Below are 20,486 nucleotides of genomic sequence, written 5' to 3'. Positions count from 1 at the left end.
CAAAATTAATTATTTTAATCATCATAAGCAGCACACACGATAACTAGGCAACCTCTCAGTCCAATATTCAGTTCTGATGTGCTCCAACCCCCACATACATAAAGACACAAGAGTCTCAGAAGACAATACCACGGCAGTGGCAGAGTCGCATGATCCTGGGGAGGAAATGGAATAGTACTCAATTTAAAACTGTCACTGCTCAGTCCTGGTTATGGTTCAATGAAGTTCAGCTCTACAGCAAAGTTTTCTCTGAACATCTTCCACATCCTTGGCTTGTGTAGGTTATCGACTTCATTTCTAGGAATGTAAAGTCTGGGGTAAGGGAGAAAAAGGGTAATGTTGCTTTAATGAAAAGTTTGTAAATCCACATGCAGGGAAGGTCACAAATCCTATTCAGGCATTCTGCTTCTGTGTTTAATCAGTCTGTGGTGGTGAGGGTGGTGGGGGTAGAGCTCCCCACACAATTTAGTATCCGGACAACTTTATTTAGAACACTGGAGAAACTGGGGTTCTACATCTCTCAGGGAACTATATGCACGGAAAGGTTGCAGAAGTCATTTCCAATTTGTGGAAGGTGATGGAGTGGAGTTCGCCCATGTTCCTCACCACCTGGCATGTTGATTCAATACAGAAGCAATATATAAGGCTATTGTGCCCATCTTTTCACAAAATAAGTCTGGGGTTTCAAATTACAAGCTTCCTATTGGCAGAACAATGAAGCATGTACTTTTTAAACATTGCCTCCATCTTCAGCTTCCCCACACAATCCATTTTTAGCACAAAAACATGGCCACTACCCATTTGTTGGGGACTTTTTCTCAATTTTGTATTTTTGGATCTAGACTCACTCATTTGCCTAGCATTGGATGCGCCTAGCTGCAGCTAGGGATGCAAGAAGGCAGCTATTTCTGCCCTGTCCCTTGTTCATCACAATCAGCACTGTTTTCCATTCTCATAGAATAGTAGAGTTGGAAGGGGCCTACAAGGCCATCAAGTCCAACCCCCTGCTCAATGCAGGAATCCAAATCAAAGCATTCCCGACAGATGGCTGTCCAGCTGCCTCTTGGGCTCTCTGACACTGGAGGCATTCACTACCTTTCTAGGTAATTGGTTCCATTGTCGTATGGCTGTAACAGTTAGGAAGTTTTTCCTGATGTCCAGTCGAAATCTGGCTTCCTGAAACTTGAGCCCATTATTCCGTGTCCTGCACTCTGGGACGATCGAGAAGAGATCCCGGCCCTCCTCTATGTGACAACCTTTCATGTACTTGAAGAGTGCTATCATATCTCCCCTCAGTCTTCTTTTCTCCAGGCTAAACATGCCCAGTTCTTTCAGTCTCTCCTCATAGCAGTTTGTTTCCAGTCCCCTGATCATCCTTGTTGCCCTCCTCTGAACCTGTTCCAGTTTGTCTGCATCCTTCTTGAAGTGCAGAGATGCAGTATTCAAGATGAGGCCTAACCAGTGCTGAATAGAGGGGAACTAATACTTCACACGATTTGGAAACTATACTTGTGTTAATACAGCCTAATATAGCCTTTGCCTTTTTTGCAGCCACATCACACTGTTGGCTCATATTCAGCTTGTGATCAACGACAATTCCAAGATCCTTCTCACATGTTGTACTGCTGAGCCAAGTATCCCCCATCTTATAACTGCATTTGGTTTCTTTTTCCTAAGTGAAGAACTTTGCATTTATCCCTGTTGAATTGCATTCTGTTGTTTTCAGCCCAATGCTCCAGCCTATCAAGGTCCCTTTGAATTTTGTTTCTATCTTCCACGGTATTAGCTATGCCCCCCAATTTTGTATCATCTGCAAATTGGATAAGCATGCTCTGTACCTCCTCATCCAAGTCGTTAAAAAAAAATGTTGAAGAGCACTGGGCCCAGGACCAAGCCCTGTGGTACCCCACTTGTTACTTCCGTCCAGTTTGAGTAGGAACTATTGATAAGCACTCTTTGAGTACGATTCTGTAGCCAACTGTGGATCCACCTGATAGTTGTTCCATCCAGCCCAGATTTAGCTATCTTGCTAATCAGAATATCATGGGGCACTTTGTCAAAAGCTTTGCTGAAGCTGAGATATATTATGTCCACAGCATTCCCACAGTCTACAAGGGAGGTTACCCAATCAAAAAATGAGATGAGATTAGTTTGGCAGGATTTGTTCTTCATAAATCCATGTTGGCTACAGTTCAGCTTCTGCTGAGGCCTATTGTTTTATTTCCTCTTATTCCATGTCTGCTAAGCTTACTCTGGAGTCTCTGGCGTGGAACCTAGTCAAAAGCTTTTTTGAACTCCAAGTACACTATGCCAACTGGATCACCTCTGTATGCTTGTTGACACTCTCAAATAACTCCAATTAATTGATGAGATAAGACTTACCCTTGGAGAAGCCATGCTGGCTCTGCTTCAGCAAGGCTTGTTGGCTTGTTCTATATGCTTGGTTATTTTATCTTTAATAATATTTTATACCAGTTTTCCTAGGGCAGACATTAAGCTAACTGGCCTGTAATTTCCGGAATCCCCCTGCATTCCTTTTTAAAGATTGATGTTACATTGGCCACTTTCCCGTCCTCAGATATGAAGGCAGATCTGAGGGACAAGTTAACATATTTTTTGTTAAAAGGTCAGCAATTTCACGTTTGAGTTCTTTGAGAACTCTTGGGTGGATGCCACTTGGACCCAGCAATTTGTCAGTTTTTATTTTGCCTGTTAAGCCTAGAACTTCACCTCTTGTCACCGCTATCTGCCTCTGTTCCTCAGACTCCCTTCCTGCAAAAGTTAGTTCAGGCACAAGAACCTGCCCTACATCCTCCACTGTGAAGATTAATGCAAAGAATTCATTTAACTTCTCTGCAGTCACCTTATCTTGCTTTAAGCACACTTTTGACTCCCTTGTCATCCAAGAGTCCAATCACCTCCCTAGATGGGTCTCCTGCTCTGAATATATTTAAAGTTTTTGTTGGTGGTTTTTATGTTCTTAGTAATGTGCTCCTCAAATTCTTTTTTAGCATCCCTTATTGTAGTCTTACTTTTTTTTTTTGCCAGAGCTTATGTTCCCTTTTATTTTCCTCATTCAGACAAGACTTCCATTTCTGAAGCAAGATTTCTTGCCTCTAATAGCTTCTTTAATTCATTAACCATGCTGGCATCCTCTTGGCTCCTGATCTGCAGTATACACTCCAACTGAGCTTCTAATATTGTGTTTTTGAACAACTCCCAAGCATTTTGGAGTGATTTGACCCTCCTGACTCTGTCTTTCAACTTTCTTTTTACCATTCTTCTCATTTTTGGAAGTTTCCTCTTTTGAAGTCAAATGCAACAGTGTTGGATTTTCTTGGCAATTTTTTATATGTATGTTTAATAGCACTACAGTCACTGCTCCCAATCGGTTCAGTGACACATCTCACATCAAGTCCTAAGTGCCACTTAAGACTAAGTCCAGGGTCGCCACCCCTCTGCTCAGTTCCATGACCATCTGTTTTAGGGCACAGTCATTTAGGTTTTCCAGAAATTTTGCTTCTTTGTCATGACAGTAACACCTATGTAGCCAGTCTATGTCAGGGTAGTTAAAGTCACCCAATACTACAACATTTCCTAGTTTGGATGTTTCTGAGATGTTTATATCCAGGGATAACCATGTCCCACTATTTTTCTGTCTCACCAGGTTTCTGTTATGCTCACTATATCAAAGCTATCCTCTAAGAATTTTCCCATCTTAGCTCAGACACTTCTAGCATTACTGTATAAACACTTGTATACCACTGTCTCTCTTCAAGTGTCTTTGGCACTTTTGGTTTGGCCTGTGGTACTTTTGCCTGTCTGAACTGCCGTCCTGTGCCTCCGCACTTACAATGCCTAGTTCTAGGCCTACCCAATTTAAGTTCTCATTTTTTTGGACTTTACCCCAGGGGGAGATTTGTTCCGAACTGGACCCTCCTCAGCTCGCTGGCTTTACCCCCTCAATCAGTTTCAAAGTTGCTCTGCCACCTTTTTTTATTTTAAGCACCAGCAGTCTGGTTCCATACCAGTTCAAGTGGAGCATGTCCCTTTTGTACAGGCCCAGCTTGTCCCAAAATGTTCCCCAGTGCCTAACAAATTCAAATCCCTCCTTCCAACACCATCATTTCATCCATGCGTTGAGACTACAAAGCTGTGCCTGTCTAGCTAGCCCTGCATGTGCAATCAGTACATTTTAGAGAAGGCTACCTTGGAAGTCCTGGCTTTCAGCATCCTACCTAAAAATATAAATTTTGCTTCCAGGATCTCACAACTGCATTTCCTCATGTCATTGGTGCCAACATGCACCACAACCACTGACTCCTCCCCAGCACTATCTATTGTAGATGGGAGACATCCACAACCTTCACATCGGGCAGGCAAATCACCCTGCGGTCTGCATGCCCTTCATACAGCCCACTATCTATATTCCTAATGATCAAATCTCCCACTGCCAGAATCCCTCCACCCCTCAGAGAAATATTCTCAGCACGAGAGGATGTCTGCTCCTCCCAAGAAATGGTCTCTTCTAAAGGATTGTTTCCTCTTCCTCTGAGTGATGCTCTCCTTCCCAGAGGCCATCATTCTCCATGATAGCAGGAGAGCTCTCATCCTGAGAGTGGAAGACAGATATAATGTCCCTGAAGACTTATCCACAAACCTCTGTCTCTCTCAGCTTCTCCAGGTCAGCTACCTTGGCCTCAAGGAAATGAACTTGTTCCCAGAGAGACAGGAGCTCATTGCACCAAAGTCACCCCCACAACTTCTGCCCAACAGTAGACAGTACTGTTACAGATAGTGCAACACACTGGAAAGCCTCCACGCCCTTGCTGGCTTCCTACCAGCACAACTGTTTTTGTAGTTTGAGTTAATTTGTTGAAAGCTTGGGTTTTCTGCAGCTCAAGAGACAGACAGGCTGAGTGGGGTGCTCGGGCCTCCTTGCCCTGTTGCGAAACTTGCTCTGCTCAATCAGCTTCCGTTCTTGGAAAAGTATAGTTTGGCAAGTCTCCATGTAAAGAAAACCAGCAGAAATGTGCCCCTCCCCCAGCAAGGCAGGGGCAGCATTTCTGAGCTTGGTCTTGGTGAAGAGCTAGGCTCAAGGCAGGTCCCCAGTAGCAAATGTCAGGCTCTGCTTTCTTCCTTAGAACTTACGCAGAACACGGTTGTGGTTCACCCATTTAAAAAAATTACACATTCCCACGGAAGAAAGCAATGCCTTCTTCTTGCAAGTGAAGACTTGTCTTGAGCCCATCTCTTCACAGAGTAAGTCTAGTTCCCAAACTGGCCAAAGTTTGAGGGCATCTTAGCTTTTTGTTACAGGTCTGTGCTTTCAAACATTTGAGCTTACCTGTTGTCGTCTACAAAGGCAGTATGGAACCAAAAGAAGAAAGCACAGTTATCGTACCCTTTTGGGATAACCTATATTTTAAAAGACAAAAAGATTGGATACTTAACACTTCTTAACCTTTGTCTGGTGCTTTCAAATTTTCAAAGTGGTTCCCATGCATTGGCTGTAAACTTTACAACACAAACCCTGTAAGATAAATCAGTATTATCCATATATTGTATTTGCAGGGTGAGGTCAAGAGTGCTTTGCCTAAGAACTCCGAGTGAGCTCATGCCACAAGCAAGATTCAGACCAGGGAGCTGGAGCTCTGTCTTGGTCAGTGAGCCAGCTATTTAACTAAAGATTGAAGGTGGCTTATTGTACTTTGTGCTTGTAGTTAAATCTGCTAAAGAAATCATCCCATGCTACCCAGGACTGGGGCTTTTCTGTGTCTAGCTGGTTTCTAATATTCTTTGTTTTTACAGCATTTAAAATGTTACCCATCTAAGTCTCCACAAGGCACAATAAGTGAGGAATAAACAAATCTTCCATTCATTAGCATCTCCCTTACTTTCTGAAAGTATATCACAACGTCACTTCATTTCTAGGGGCTTTCCTGCATCTTTAGAGAAGATTCAATGTAGTTTTAATATGCAAGTCCCATGGGGTCAAAAAGCAGGTTATAAGAGAAAACCCTAACCACTTTTATAATGAGAAATTCTGACTATTAAGAGGTATATAAACATCTGAAATAAAGGTCAGCAGGTCTGTTTAATCAAGCCAACTTTGGGTTTGCGATGGAACCATTTACTGGATCAACAATGACCACAAGGAACAAAAATACTGGGTGAAAGAAATATGTAAGAGCCACAATTTCTTTACTTACAGAGGAAGATTCAAACCTGACTTTCACATCTTTGCTAACGACAGGACAGCATTCCAAACCAATTACTACCCAGTCATTTTCACCATCAAAGAACAACTGAAAGTAGATGGACATTCATTCACTATTGAAATATTCTTTTTTACAAAATATACAAACTTCACCTGCTGGATCAACAAGAGCATTCTGCTGAGCCCTTCCCATCCTCCAGTACGAAAATCATTGAGACCCTAAATAGCCTGGCAGGGAACAGTCCAGCATCTCCCCTCCAAAATAACTAGTAGATCCTATGCACATGTGCCTACACAGGCACACACACACAGAGTGCATGGCATGAAATTGCACCTCAGAGCCCTTAGACACGTATCAGTACCACTGCCCAAACTGACATAGGAAAAGGGCACAAGGGCCAGAAAAAAGGTTATTCCATGGCTGCTAGTTAGCAACCCCTATCAGAGGCTACAGTGATTTAGGATAATAATATGCAGTGTTAATAGCACTCCAATGGAACTCCAGGTAATGATTTGCCAATCCGAATGCAGCCAGAGTTATCCAACTTAATTTGCCCTTTGATAATTTCTCAGGACTCAAACATTCCTTTGCCCCCATAAAACATCAAATTCTTGGCTGCTTCTCAAATTGCCTAGCAACATACCCTCCCGTTAATCTATTACTACCTGTGGGAAGTGGGAACACAGTTGGCATTCTTAGAACTGCTATTTGGAGGAGAGATTTTAGACCACCATATATTCCCACGTTTTGTTTGGCTAGAAGATAGCTGCCTTTTCTTTTGGCCATATTTTTATTTACAAGTGTAAGACCTTCCAGTAAAGGGTTTCTTGCCTACTGCGCTTCATCCTTAGCGTGATATGTTCCAATCTAAAAAAATGTTGTATTTATGCAATATACCTTAGCTGGGGGAGAACCACTACGTGGTCATTGGCATCACCCCCCCCTTTTTTTTTGTTTAAGCACTTACTGGGCATAACTCTAGCTCAGGAGCAGGAGAAGTTCTTTGTCTCCAGAAAGTGTGCAAAAGGTGTTAAGAGTTAAATGGTGCAGAAATGATGGGGAGTAGCTGGGATATTATATTGCCTGCTGCGACACCCATGCAACGGCTTCTACACAATTGTAACAGCAAGAACACACGTGTCATTTGTGAGAAACACTTCATTTATCAAAGTTACAGGATACTGCATCTTTTTGGAATTAGCTTTCCTTGCAACAAAAGCATACCCTTTAAGTGTGTAAAGCAAATTCACATCTATTATAAGTGATCGATCATGCAGAAAGACCCTTAAATATATCAAATGTTGCCAAGGCTCTGTGTAGGTAACTGTTTTGTACGTCAGCCACTCTCACTATACCTCTACACCAGCCTTTCCCAACCAGCGTGCCCCCAGATGTTGTTGGACCACAACTCCCATCAGCCTCAGCCAGCATTGCCAATGGTCAGGAAAGATGGGAGTTGTGGTCCAACAACATCTGGAGGCACACTGGTTGGGAAAGGCTGCTCTACACTGGGTGTAGGCTCTTTAAATTATTCCAGAAATCCCTTACCTTGCAGTTCTCTTGGGTTGCACAAACACAATGAAATATTACTTGCTTTTCCATTATTATCTTCACTCTCAAGTCACTCCCATTGCCTTTCCCAACTCCTAAAAAGGGGGGGGGGAGAGAGAGACAGTAAAACAGCAATGGCAAGACAGTAATTGGACTGAATTTCAAAGTCTGATGCCGAGTTGCTGACTGCAAACTCTTTAAAAGTGATCTCTCTTTTAAAATGATCTCACTGCAGAGAGAGGAAAAAAGAGGAAAGACCATTACAAATACTACAGTTTTTTATTGGGGCTTACCATGGATAGCATAGAGCTTTATGTTTTTTATTTCAAGTGGTCTCACTGGTGGGAGCTGCAGGCTGTAACTGAATTTCATGGTTGCGTAATACCCAACATATCTATTCTGCAAATAAAATTTAAGAGCATCTTGAGAAATATTTTACAAGCGAGATACCATATTTTCAAAGAGGAAGACAAAGGTGAATCTCTCAGCTCAACCCTGAAGTCAGGCAAACTATCATCTACCCTTTGGCTGCAAAAGAAGGCAATATTTAAGCCCCATAATTGTAAACCCCTCTTTACCATAACTTGCCCCAAACCCACGATTTGTGTCATGCTGTTGCTCCAACCCATCGTACAATAGGTTGTTTGCTGGACTGAAGGCACCTTGGGATACCATCCAGAAGTGCAAGGGGACAGGAAGGGTGATCCAGAAAAATTACCAATTATAAACCTAAGATGTGGCAATCTACAAGTTGTGTTAATCTCTTCTAATAATACTGGTTCTGGTGCCTTTAACTGAGGTTTCAATGTAGGCTCTTACCTGGGATGGAGTTTCAACACCCTGGAACTTGGAGCTTGTGCTTTTATCAGTTCTCCTTTCACCAAAATACTCTAGACTGTCCTAAAAAAAAAAAGGAAGAAAAAAGAACCATGTTATTATGGCCATTGCCGTACCTTGTAGGGTTTGGTTTTAAATCAATGGACTACGTTCTCTTGGAGACATAAGCTTGGATGCCAAGTTACTCCTCCATTCACATGAGAGGGGGTGATTTCTGCCAACTTCTTGCATCTATAGTCTTCTGTGTCAGATCCCACATCTTTCCCATGGGTTCCCTTTCAACACAGGGGGCTATAGAGTTAAGGGGAGTTGAGAAAGCCCATATTCATTGAATAGAAAGTTGGCTCCTTTCATAGAAGAGATAGTATCCAAGCCATAGAAACTCAGCCTCCTAGTCAGAAGAGTGACACCCCCCCTCCTCATTCACAGGAGATATTCAAATTCCTCTCCATACCTATGGGTTTTAGTCAATGATACTGTTCCATTCACAGAAGGCACTGTTGGGGAGGTGTTTTTTTTAAATTCCTCTTTCCCCTTGCCCCCCCCACCTTCTGTTCAAGGATCCCACAACCCTCTGGAGAGAAGTTTAGGGAAAGCAGGAGGAAAGGAGAATTGGCCTCCTCTGTTCTCCCCTGTTCCCGGAAGGCGCTTCTGGAATTCTTCTGTGAATGGGAGATCAGCATCAGATACAACCCCATGAGGCTAAGTGACAAATTTGACAGTCAGATTCCATCATGATTTCCCCCCCCCCCCAGTCTTGAGAGCTGCAACCAGATGTCACATGCCAGTGGTGGGTGGGGCCACAGGCAAAAGTGGGCGGAATGGATGTAAATTGTACCTCTGTACAGTAGGCACACACCCCTCAAAATTCCAGGTAAGCAAGAGGGGGCCTGGAGGGTTGTATTAAGCCCCCTCAGGCTAACGATACCCTACCCTTGGACTAGATCAAGCATTTCACTCAAAAGTGACAGAAAGAGTTTCACACAGTGGTGCAAGTGATGTCTTCATTTGCATGTTGCTTACAACATCATTCAGCCAGATTGCAATTTGAAATGAATCTTCACTCCATGAATGGCCATTACTGGTGACAGGGGAGGGTGCTACGAACACCATACCCCCACTGCCACTGAGCTGAACCACATGGCAAGCACCATATAAACCTCATGTGATCACCACTTCAATGAACTGCGACACAGCTGGAAAGCATTTTTCAGCAGCTTCTGCATGGAGAAGCACCACTCTTTGGTCTTTGAGAGAATTAAAGCACTTAAGTTCAAAGGGAAGATCACCATGGCTTTACGTACCTTTGCACTCTCAAACAGGCTGTTCTCAATAAGCCAGACACAAATCATGGTTCCAGTCCTTCCTGCATCAAAAACAAGAAGAGGGATGAAATCAAAAACACTTCAGAGAAAAGTAAACAAGGCGGTATCCTTGTTGCACTCCAGAACGGTACTACCAGGGCACTTGCATTTTGTTACATCTCTCTACGGTTCTCAAAATGTATCTGAACCTGCCAGTGGCTTCCCTGAAGTTGAGCTGCCCCTTCTCCCTACAGAAGAGCAGCGGCAGCACACACCAATGGTGGCCACATCATGCATCCCACAAAGGTGTTAATGCACTACGGATCGAGAGAAACATTTTGTGACTGCGATGAACAGGATTTCTGATACTTAGAAATTAAGTTATTATTTGTCCCCTCCTTAGAGTATAGGGGTTTGAGCGTTCCTACGTTTTAAGTCTTCCATCCCACCTTCCTTAAAAATAAAACCAAAGTAGCTTACAAGCAGCAAAATATATCCCAAGTTTGAGATCCTTAATCCCAAACTTTGAAAAGATCCAGTTGAGAGGAACAGGAAGAATGGCTGCTAAGCCACATGTTCCAACCCCCTGTAATTATTTGGGGGATTTGGGCTACAGCTCAGCAGCAGAGCACATGCTTTGCACGCAAAAGTTCCCAGGTTCAAACCCTATAATCTCTAGCCAGGGCTCCCTTCTTGAAACCACAGAGGGTCACTTCAGTTAACACTGAGCTAAATGGACCAATAGTCTGACGCGGCATAAGACAGCTTCCTGCATTATACTGCCTCAACTATCTCCTTCAGAAAAATAATAGTCAGAATTTAATATTGGAATGCCAGAAACTTTTGCCACAGTCAATCAGGATACTGAAAAACAAAACATCCTTTAAAAAAAACAGGTGAAAGTTTGAAGCAGTTCACCATGAATGAGAGTCCAAAGCAAGTTCAATCTCCTTCAACTCCATTCCAGTGCTTCCGCTAAAAAGCATTTACTTACCCTTCCCTCCTTTGCAATGTATTGCTATGATGTTATTGTCATCTTGTAGCATCCATTGCCGCACGCTCTTTGTAAACTGGAGCATCTCCCTTAATGGAGAAAAGAGGACACTCTCACTTGAGATCTCTTTTTCCTGAATTACTATAAAAAAGGTAAAGGTGTCCCCGCACTTGTAGTGCGAGTCCTTTCCGACTCTTAGGGTGACGTCTTGCGACGTTTACTAGGCAGACCGTATATATGGGGTGGGATTGTCAGTTCCTTCCCCGGCCTTTCTTTACCCCCCAGCATATGCCAGATACTCATTTTACCGACCACAGATGGATGGAAGGCTGAGTGGACCTCGACCCCTTTTACCGGAGATTCGACTTCCTCCTTCCATTGGAATCGAACTCCGGTCGTGAGCAGAGCTTTCGGCTGCATTACTGCTGCTTACCACTCTGCGCCACGGAGGAATTACTATAGAAAACACTAAAATATTATCTCATTTATCAGAGCATTAATAAGCTCTTAACAGCTTGTGATTGGTTTGCTTGAAGGATTGCCTTGACTCCTATGTGCCTACCCGACTGCTTCAATCCGTGAAACTAGAATTTTTACAAATGCCATATAACATTCTTTTGGCATATATGAGGAGTTGATCTTTCAGTGTGGCAGCACCTACCCTTTGGAACTAAGCAGGCACGTTTGCTAAAAAAATTATTCCAGCAAGGCTACCCATACAGTAATTCGGTTATGCATACTTGTTTTTAAAAATTTGCTGATTTTATCTGTGTATTATTGATAACTTTATATTATTTTATGTACACTGCTTAGAGATCTTTTTGATTATGTGATTTATAATTCTAAGTAAAAATATATAAATATTGGATTTCATCTGGTTCAGAAAACTCTTATTTCAGTGTAACTTACAGAAGACATTGATACTATACTATTTAATTTTGCTCTGAAGTGGTTTCTTGTGGGCTACAGACACCTGCAAACTTTAAACAATTAGAGCTGGTCTGATAGGTCCTTTTATGTAAGTTTCTAGGTATATCCTTTTCTAATATTCACACAGAAGAATCTTGCCATGATACTTACTCTAGAGTGGGAACATTATGGTCATCAATAAATATTCGTTCCACCCTGTAATGGAAAATCTTTGGGTCGTAGCCCTGTTCACCTGCAGAGGGAAAGGGCATATAAAACATTTTTATTTAAGAAAGTTTAAATACTGCGTGATTGTAGATAGAACCTCTAAGTGGTTTATTAATACAGGACATTAAATTAGTCAGTAAAAGGCACTAGGTGGTATTCAAATAAATAATTGTGTGAGGAGAGCAATTTCTACTTCCACAATGGGACTTTCCTCCTCTTTCTTCCCCCCACCCCATACCATCCCAAAATTTGCTCTGGAGGGTTGGAGGGAAAAGGGGAGAACATTGTCTTGCGCAAAGAGAGGTCGTTATACAGTGGAAACTTTTATAATGCTCATTTGGATATACCGCAAGTATGACAGTGTCCCTGGGTTCAATACTGTATATAGTATCCATGGTTTTCATAACAACATGGAAACCCTATAACACGGGCATCCTTTCTCCCCAAACCCCTGCATTATGACGAGGTTCCACTGTACTGACAGAACGTTTGCAAAGCACTACGCTGAATACAGCCCAAAGTTAAAAACAGGTATTTTTTAAAAAAAATATGAATTATAATCAACCACCGTCAATACCTGCCTTGGGGTCTCCACACTGAGCAGTTCAGCCTGCAAGCCATCACTTCCCACAATGCCCCAGTCACGCTACATCAGGTTTTCCAAGGCATTATGGGAAATTATATTGGCAACTCACAGACACCCCTTGCTGTTGCCACTGCCAAGTTAACCTGAGGAGGCCCACTGCCAGGTATTTTGATCAGGGTATTCTCAGAGCTGGAGCTGGCCCTGACTGGAGAACAGGAACTCTGCAATGTTTGTTTGTTTACTGAAAAATATTTATAATTGGCCTTCCTCGAAAAGGAGCTCAGGCCAATGTAGAACACAATCATACTGCAAACAGTAAAAAAGCAATGCTAAATATAAATATTAACAGTTCACTAGAACTCTTAGGACTGTTTATTTTTATGTTATAAAAATATTTATATACCGCTATTTCGTTAAAAACATTAAAGAGGTTTACAACATGATAAAAACAACAACCACCACAGAATAAAAAACATTAAAAATATAATAAAAGCAAAGGTCAACTGTTGCAACAACAAAAAAAAGCATCTTCTTAATTGAAAAAATAGCACTGAAAAGTCAAGTATTGGTGACGCAAGGACACACCCCTTATCTTAAAGAGAGTTTTTGTTGGACATGGTGGCCAAATTAGACTGCCAGGATGCCCTTTTGTTGCCAACATGACGTTTAGCATGAAGAAGTCATTTGAACAAATGAGACATCTAGTATAGCACTTTAAGTAACATGGGAGGAGTGATGGGCACTGCATTTAGGAGGTCAAAGTGTGAAAAGGGGACACAGATTGTAATATAAGGCCATTGCACGTGCTGAGATGTAAGGTGCTCCCTTTGCAAATTATATTGAATGTACTGCATCAGATTTAAGATGGTTTTAAAAAGATACTTACTGCAGAGGTTGTAGACTTTGTAGTGGCCTTCATGTTTTGTATCCAAAAACCTTGCAACTTCCTATAAAAGCAGCAAGAGATACTCAAAGGATTTGCAATACTAAAGGAGGCCAGAAGTGTTAGGACCTAACAGGCAATGCATTTATGCAGCCGATTTCAGATTTAAAAAAGGTAATTCAAGCAATATTTAAATCTTAGTATATTTCCTTATGCAAAAAAGTCTTCAGTGTCAATGTACCACTGTAGATATTCTATGGGCATGGTTAGATTCCAGCAATATGTTAAGTAATGTGGGGGAAGTATAGCCTATGTGGAGACTAAACGTACATTAAGATCCTGTCATTAAGGTCTTCCCGATGTTGGACTCCTATCAGCCCCTGCCAGCAAGGCCAATGTTCAGGGATATAGAGTTATAGTCCAGCCAACACCTGCAGGGCACCATGTTGGGGAACACTGGCTGAGGTGATATCTGGGTGAAACTTAAGACTATATGTTCTAAGAATATTTGCCCCCCATGCCACCCAAGAATTCTAGGAACTGAAGTTTACTCCTTACAGAACTATAATTCCCAGGACCCTTAACAAACTACAATTACCAGGATTCTTTGTGGAGGGGAAAATAAATGTACTTTTGATGTACGATGTGTATGCAGCCTTAGCCTATGTTTAAACAGACTTGTCAGTTGTCCTTAAAAGGGTGGTGGGAGGAACAGAATGCCTAATATCAGAAGTTTATATGCCTATAATTCCTAGGCACATCACCCCCACTTCTGAGAGCCTGTAACAAATCCTAACTCTGTCACTATGGGCACGGAGAAGAAATCACGCGTATACCTGCAGCCTGACATTAGAATTGGCAAGGCAGGGAACGCAAGCTAGTTTTCACCAAGGCTGCCACCTGATTGAATAAATATTTGAGTAAAAAAAATTCTAATTCAATTACAGCAATTAAGCTAAGTAAACTGACAAAACGTCAATATAGGAATTTGAAGAAAGGACACGATACCTCTTAAATTACAAGTGTTGAAAAAATCAAAAGCTACTCAACTTTAGAAGATGCAATGGTTCCATGTTTGTGAATCTGGGGTCAGGAGTACAGAAGATTGTTCCATTACAGTGACAAATCACAGCAAAAAAGAAGTTTAAAATCCCAGTTGTACTGCAGGAAATGGGAATATGGACACTGATCTGAAGTAAGCTATAGCGGCTGCCCAGTGTTCATACAGCTAAGAGCCATAGCAGTTTCCCCCCAAAATACATACTTGTTTTATGTGCAAACTGGAGATATTTTTTTATATATATATATGTATAAAAGTCTCCATGGAGTTTGGCATAAAAAACAATCCAGCCAGCACTCTGAGCCCAACAGAAGAAGGGCCTTCAATCTGAACCGTAATTACATTTTTGGGTGGGGGGGTCAATACCGTTGAAATATTAGTTGATTAGCATGCCAATTAAACAGGTTGTTTGAAGCCTGGATTTTTATTATTGTTCATAAGCCAAAAACAATAAAATCAACTATTAACTAGATGCAGTATTTATACAATGAGGACTCACAATTGAGGACTTGAGGAACGCCATAGGCTCAAGCAAACCCTAAGGGGCCTTTCGGCTCTCCATATATGGTTGTTGGACTACAATTCCCATCAGCCCTGACCACTGGAACCTGCTGATGCCAAAGCACGAGCTCCACTCCTGCCCTCAGAACTCTCCCCTTCTATCCTTTAATTGCAATGTAACTTTCACATATGTCTGTTCTCTGTGGTTGTTATAGTTTGTTAGTGTTAGTAAAAATGTGCAAAAGTTATGGGGGGAGAAGAGGAGAATAGACTTAGAATAGTGCCACATGCTGTTTCTACAGACTTTCAGAATTTAGGTTACCTTTATAGGATTCCTGTAGAAAGACTGTTTCCCAGAAGATGGAAAAGACATGGCTATAACACGAGCTAAGATTTTTTTAAAAAAGCATAAAAGTTGTAATTAGCATAACAAGATTGCAACACATTTGCTGGTTTATAACTTGTAGTATTCCAGTTCAAAAATATTTGTGTGCACAGAGATCAGACTTCTGGCAGCTCGGCCTCTAAACTTAAATGCTACCTCTATACTCTGTCATTGTTGTTTCTGTTACATTTCTATTCTACCTTTCCTCAGAGGATCTCAAGGTGGCTATGTGGTTCTCCCCTCACAGCAACCCTGTGAGGTAGGCTAGGCTGACAGGCAGTGACTGTCCCAGGGTCACCCACTGAGATTCATGGCTGAGCAAGGCCACAGGTTCTAGTCCACCTTTCTAACCATTATATCACGCTGGCTTTCTACCTCCCAGGTGGGCAAAAAGAGGGGGAAAGCACCAAGGTCAGTGGAACAAAAAGGAGATAAGCCCCATGTTTCAGAGAATCACCCGGAGATTAGTGCTTACTGCAGAGACGCATTAAGAACCTGTTATCGTATAGCTTTTCAGTTCTTTTGAAATAGTTCCTTGTTCAGGTAAACAAGATTAAGGCAGCAATCCTATACATGTCTCCTCAGAAGTAAGCTCCATTGGATTCAGTGGGCTTACTAATAGGTAAGTGTGTATTGCATTGCTGCCTAAGGCTTTTCCAGATTTAAGAAATCCATCAGCATTTACAGCTCCGGACAAAGGAAGCATCTCTCTGAAACTTATTACAAAAAGTGCTTATCTCCTTTTGTTCCACTCCCCAGCTCCCATCAGCCCCACCAATCACGGCCACAGATCAGGGATGATTGGAGTTGGAGCCCAGCAACGTCTGGAGGACCAGAGGTTTCCCATCCCTGTGGTACCTAGAACAATTGAGTAACATCTCTGCACATCATATTCTACTAACTAATCCAAGAAGCCATATGTGAGGGAGCGAAGTGAATTATTATTGTAAGCCACCCAGAAAACTGTATGTTGTGGGACAGCATAGAAACATTGTAAATAAAATTATTTTTAGGTATTATTTGTTTATTGAAAAGATTCTTATCATGCTCTTTGGCTAAAAAAAAGTCTGCTTGAGTGGCTTACAGATGACTACAAACCAGACAGTCATGGCCCTCACGCTTCCAATCTCAAAAAAGGCACATCACAAAAGGAAAACTGATTTAGTCCATCTACCCCAGTATTATCAACTGATAATGGCCTCGGGAGGGGTCTTTATTAGTTCAGCTAGTGCTACCCAAGATCCTTGAAACATTCAAGGGTGTGATCCACCCCTATCTTGGGCCTTGCCTCCCTACTTGTTGCTTCCCAGCAGGGTGGAATTTGAAGCCACAGTCCATGGACACAAGCTGTAGAAGTTAGACCATCCTGCCACAGCAATGGATATTTTATTTCCCTTCTCACTCTGTGGGATCAGCATTCTGGCCTTTGCCAGGATCACTGGTTCGCAATACCCTTTCACACTGAATGAAACTGTTTCCACTGCAGGTGTTAGCACCTTAAGTTCATTCTTTTATTTAGCTCAGTATTCAAGAGCAACGTTTCCTTCTGGGAAGATGCAACCGAGGAGAGGCATGACTGCAACTCTTATGTACAAAAGGTTAAAGTTTGTTCTGCCTGCAGAGGGGCAACAGCAGCAGTGTCAGGTGAGGTTCTTCTTGGCCATGTGAAGCTTTCCTTACGTGCCTCTCAGTGTTTTGGCCATCCTGCAGTAATGTGGTTAGACTTTAACTGGTCAAGACCATTGGCAAAATCTGCCTTGGCGCTCGTTCACTTACTTCAGAGAAGCAATATCTAAGTTAAGTACATGCATTGACACATCTCCCCAGTTAGTAACTGTCCCTAGACATAAGGCCAGGAGAGGAAAAGAGCAAAGAAGACTGTCCTGGGCACTAACTGGACACACCTTTCTCTTCCATAGTTTTGAGGTGCCTGGATTTCTCCAAGCTCCCATGACAGAAATTTATATCAATTGATATTTCCCCTTTAATCAAGTTATACACACCAGTGACATAAGTGAGGTCCAGATCAAAGCCGTCTCTTGTATAGCGCCTTTTATTTTCTGAGACCTGCCAGGCAAACACATAGAAGCAAATTAAAGGGGAAAGTCTGGAAACAAACAGGCCAACCATGAACCCAAAAGTCAATCACGCAATGGCTCAGTGTGTCAGCAGCTCACATTTTAGTTCAGTTTGACAGAAGTTACTCGGAACCATTTCCAAGGCTGCCTTTATCAGCTTTTTTTAATTCTGTATGCAACAGCAGCAAAGGTCTTAAGTGTAAGGCACAGGGTTCCCCAAGGAACCCCAATTTTTGCATTTGTGTACCAAGATTATGCATATCTTACTCTGATCTTTCACAAAAATGGGACTGCTGCTTTTCATCATATTTCAGGGAGGCAATACAGAAGAAACTGGAAAAGAAGAGAATGCACACAGAGGAACACAATACCAAAGCCCTGATTCCAGATCATTTGGCTATTTTAGTTTTCAGTAAATAAAACCCTTACATCTTCAGACACCTATACATCCATGAGGCTTAGAGGTTTTTTAAAGCCAACCATTAGGAACTGAGTGGCATGGTTATAAATAAGGCAGAAGCCTATTTGAAGTAAAAGGAAGGCCTTTTGATACAAAGGCCTCATACTGTTATTCTCACAAGTTGCACAAATGAATGATGCTACTAGAGCAGAGATGGGGAACGTGTGAGACTCCAGCAACCTCTGGAGGGAAAAATCCCTGTGCAAAAACATTGTTAGGGTACAGAGCTCAGGTAGATGTAGATATATTACTTTAAACTCTGAAGCCAAAGGGCCCATCCATTCCCAGCCTCAAAACCCATGTATTTCATATTCAGTTGGTGGCCTAAAGATCCATCCATGTCCTGTCTGTGTTTGGATTTTTTTAAAAAAAAAACACTGAATTTTCAGACATCATGTGGATGGGTTTCTCCCCTTCTATTTCACTTTTGCATTTTGTCACACCTCTAAGTTCACCCCATCAAGGTGATTGGTCCTTAAAGGTCCTTTGCTTTTTGCATGTTTCTCTGTTCTGGCACACCCTTGGAAGAAAGTGAAAATTTATATAATTTTTTTTTAATTGATGTGCATGTGCAGATTTGTATTTATGTAGAAAAAAGATCCAGAACTTGAGTAGAGAATTAAAGATACAGGACCAGACTGATGATGGGAGGGTCTGCGAGAATGATTTTAGGAGGAGTACTGAGAGCCTGGAGGAGCAGATATTTTCCATCCTACTCTGACAATGGGCAGCAGAAAATGGTTATCTGCAAAGAAAGGAAAGGATGACCTAGAAAGAAAGATGTTTCCAGACTGGAAGTTCATTGACCCTTTGTTAAAAGGTATCAAAACAAACAGGAAATGGATGTGCAAAACAGCAAAGTTAACAGTACCCCCCCGCGCAAAGTGCAAGCAAACTAAACGCCATTCCTAAGCCTTGAAAATCCACAAGTATATCAAAATGTATGTTTGTATGAAAATGCAAAAATGTGCGTTTGTAAATAATTGATTTTTCGATTGAGTGGAAAACAGTCAAGCAAAAACAACAAAAACCTTTCCATGGGCTGTTACATAGAGCACAGTACATAGTACTTAAAAGTTATTAGTATAATATAAACCTTTGTAATGAAGGAAAGAGGTGCACTCCCTGTTTTCAAGGAATAGCCAGCTTTTTGATTGTTGGCATAATACAGCAAAATAGCTTTTAAAAAGAAAAGAGATACTGTGTTTGACTAAATAATTGCCTTTACATCTGATTGCAAAATATCAATTCTTTTAAAGCATGGGAAAACAATGAGCAATGCGATACAGCTACTGAAGTGAGAAGGAATTGCCCAGGTTCTATACTGGAAGTACAAATGAGCTGTAAGGAAGGAGGAGGCATGGACAGAGAGTGGGACCTAGCCCTGAGATCCACCCATAATACAAAAAACTGGGCAAGACATCCTCACTACAGATGTTGCAGTGGTTAATAATCAGGATACCAATAATAATCAGCTTATAGTAGGATAGGGAAAACACAGATTTAAGTACGAGAAAGTGCAAAATGGCAGGGAACGTCATATAGGTGGCGGCGAATTAACGGAAACACAAGGGGTTTAGATCACAGATTAAAAGGAGGTACAGATGGGCCCTAAGTTTGTTAAACTTCTGTTATCAGAAGAAGGGGGGAGGCCATGATTTGAGAACTTGAGCTTGTAATCTGCTTAACAGGTTCCTCACAAGTTCAAGAAAGCTTCAATATCAAAGTGACTAGCCTTAGTAACAGATTAAAATCTGAATGCTAAATTTATTTATTTATTAAATTGCTATCCCACCCTTCCTCCCAAACAGTGCATCTAGGACCTGACAAGGTCTGGATTGGTAGAGGGTTTTAGCCCATAGTAGATCTCAGTGCTGCACCTTTGACCAGTCTTCTATATATTATTTGAGCATTTATATCCTGCTTTTTCATTAAAGTTCCTCATCCACTTACAATACATGACTTAAAAGAAAAAGATAACAGTTAAAATACAGTGTAAAAATTGTAGTGTTAATATTAATTTGTTTATGTAAGCCAGGACTGAGGAATCTTTGGCCATCCAGATGTTGCTGAACTACAACTCCCATCAACCCCAGCAAGCATGGCCAATGGTCAGGAATTATAGGAACTGTTCAGCGACATACCGGGAACGTCTGCTAAAGTGCAGTAGAAACTTTTATAGTATGAAGAAGTCAAACAAAAACAGGAGCTGAACGGTAAGCAGCAAGGCAACTACATGCACCTCCCCAGGTAGGAAATCCTACTGTCTAGGTGCCATAGTTGGCAAGGTCCTGGGTCACTTACCATCCTCCGTGTCACTTTTTCAAGTTGTTCCTTCTCAGAAGCCAGTCGAAATATCCTTATCAGAATTATAATTCTCAGGAATCGAAAAATAATAACTGTTCTGGTGAACAGGAAAAAAAAGTGGTCAGTATTACGGTATGAAGGACCTGGCATGAGGTCACAAGTTTATGACTCCATCTACCCAT

General features: G+C 41.7%; 1 protein-coding gene across 8 annotated transcripts in view; it reads right to left on the bottom strand.

The window, feature by feature from the left end:
* Positions 1-20,486, bottom strand: part of LOC133382848 (phosphatidylinositol 3,4,5-trisphosphate 3-phosphatase TPTE2-like) — a 39,529-nt gene continuing 19,043 nt past the window's right edge. For 6 of the 8 annotated variants that reach the window (XM_061622395.1, XM_061622390.1, XM_061622387.1 and 3 more), the window contains exons 7-19: positions 20,302-20,401; positions 17,463-17,526; positions 15,397-15,461; positions 13,517-13,577; positions 11,988-12,069; positions 10,908-10,996; positions 9,914-9,975; positions 8,592-8,672; positions 8,066-8,171; positions 7,770-7,867; positions 6,213-6,308; positions 5,348-5,418; positions 1-312 (exon numbers count right to left, since the gene is read on the bottom strand). In XM_061622395.1, the coding sequence (XP_061478379.1) occupies positions 210-312; positions 5,348-5,418; positions 6,213-6,308; positions 7,770-7,867; positions 8,066-8,171; positions 8,592-8,672; positions 9,914-9,975; positions 10,908-10,996; positions 11,988-12,069; positions 13,517-13,577; positions 15,397-15,461; positions 17,463-17,526; positions 20,302-20,401 (1,078 nt within the window). In that variant the 3' untranslated portion in view covers positions 1-209. Of the gene's footprint in view, positions 313-5,347; positions 5,419-5,454; positions 5,534-6,212; positions 6,309-7,769; positions 7,868-8,065; positions 8,172-8,591; positions 8,673-9,913; positions 9,976-10,907; positions 10,997-11,987; positions 12,070-13,516; positions 13,578-15,396; positions 15,462-17,462; positions 17,527-20,301; positions 20,402-20,486 lie in introns of all 8 variants that reach the window. The other 2 variants (XM_061622392.1, XM_061622393.1) reach the window with 2 other exon arrangements.

Source organism: Rhineura floridana, chromosome 4 (genome assembly GCF_030035675.1).
Source record: "Rhineura floridana isolate rRhiFlo1 chromosome 4, rRhiFlo1.hap2, whole genome shotgun sequence".
NCBI lineage: Eukaryota > Metazoa > Chordata > Lepidosauria > Squamata > Rhineuridae > Rhineura > Rhineura floridana.
The sequence above is the reverse complement of the archived record's forward strand: the minus strand, read 5'-3'. Positions and strand labels throughout refer to the sequence as shown.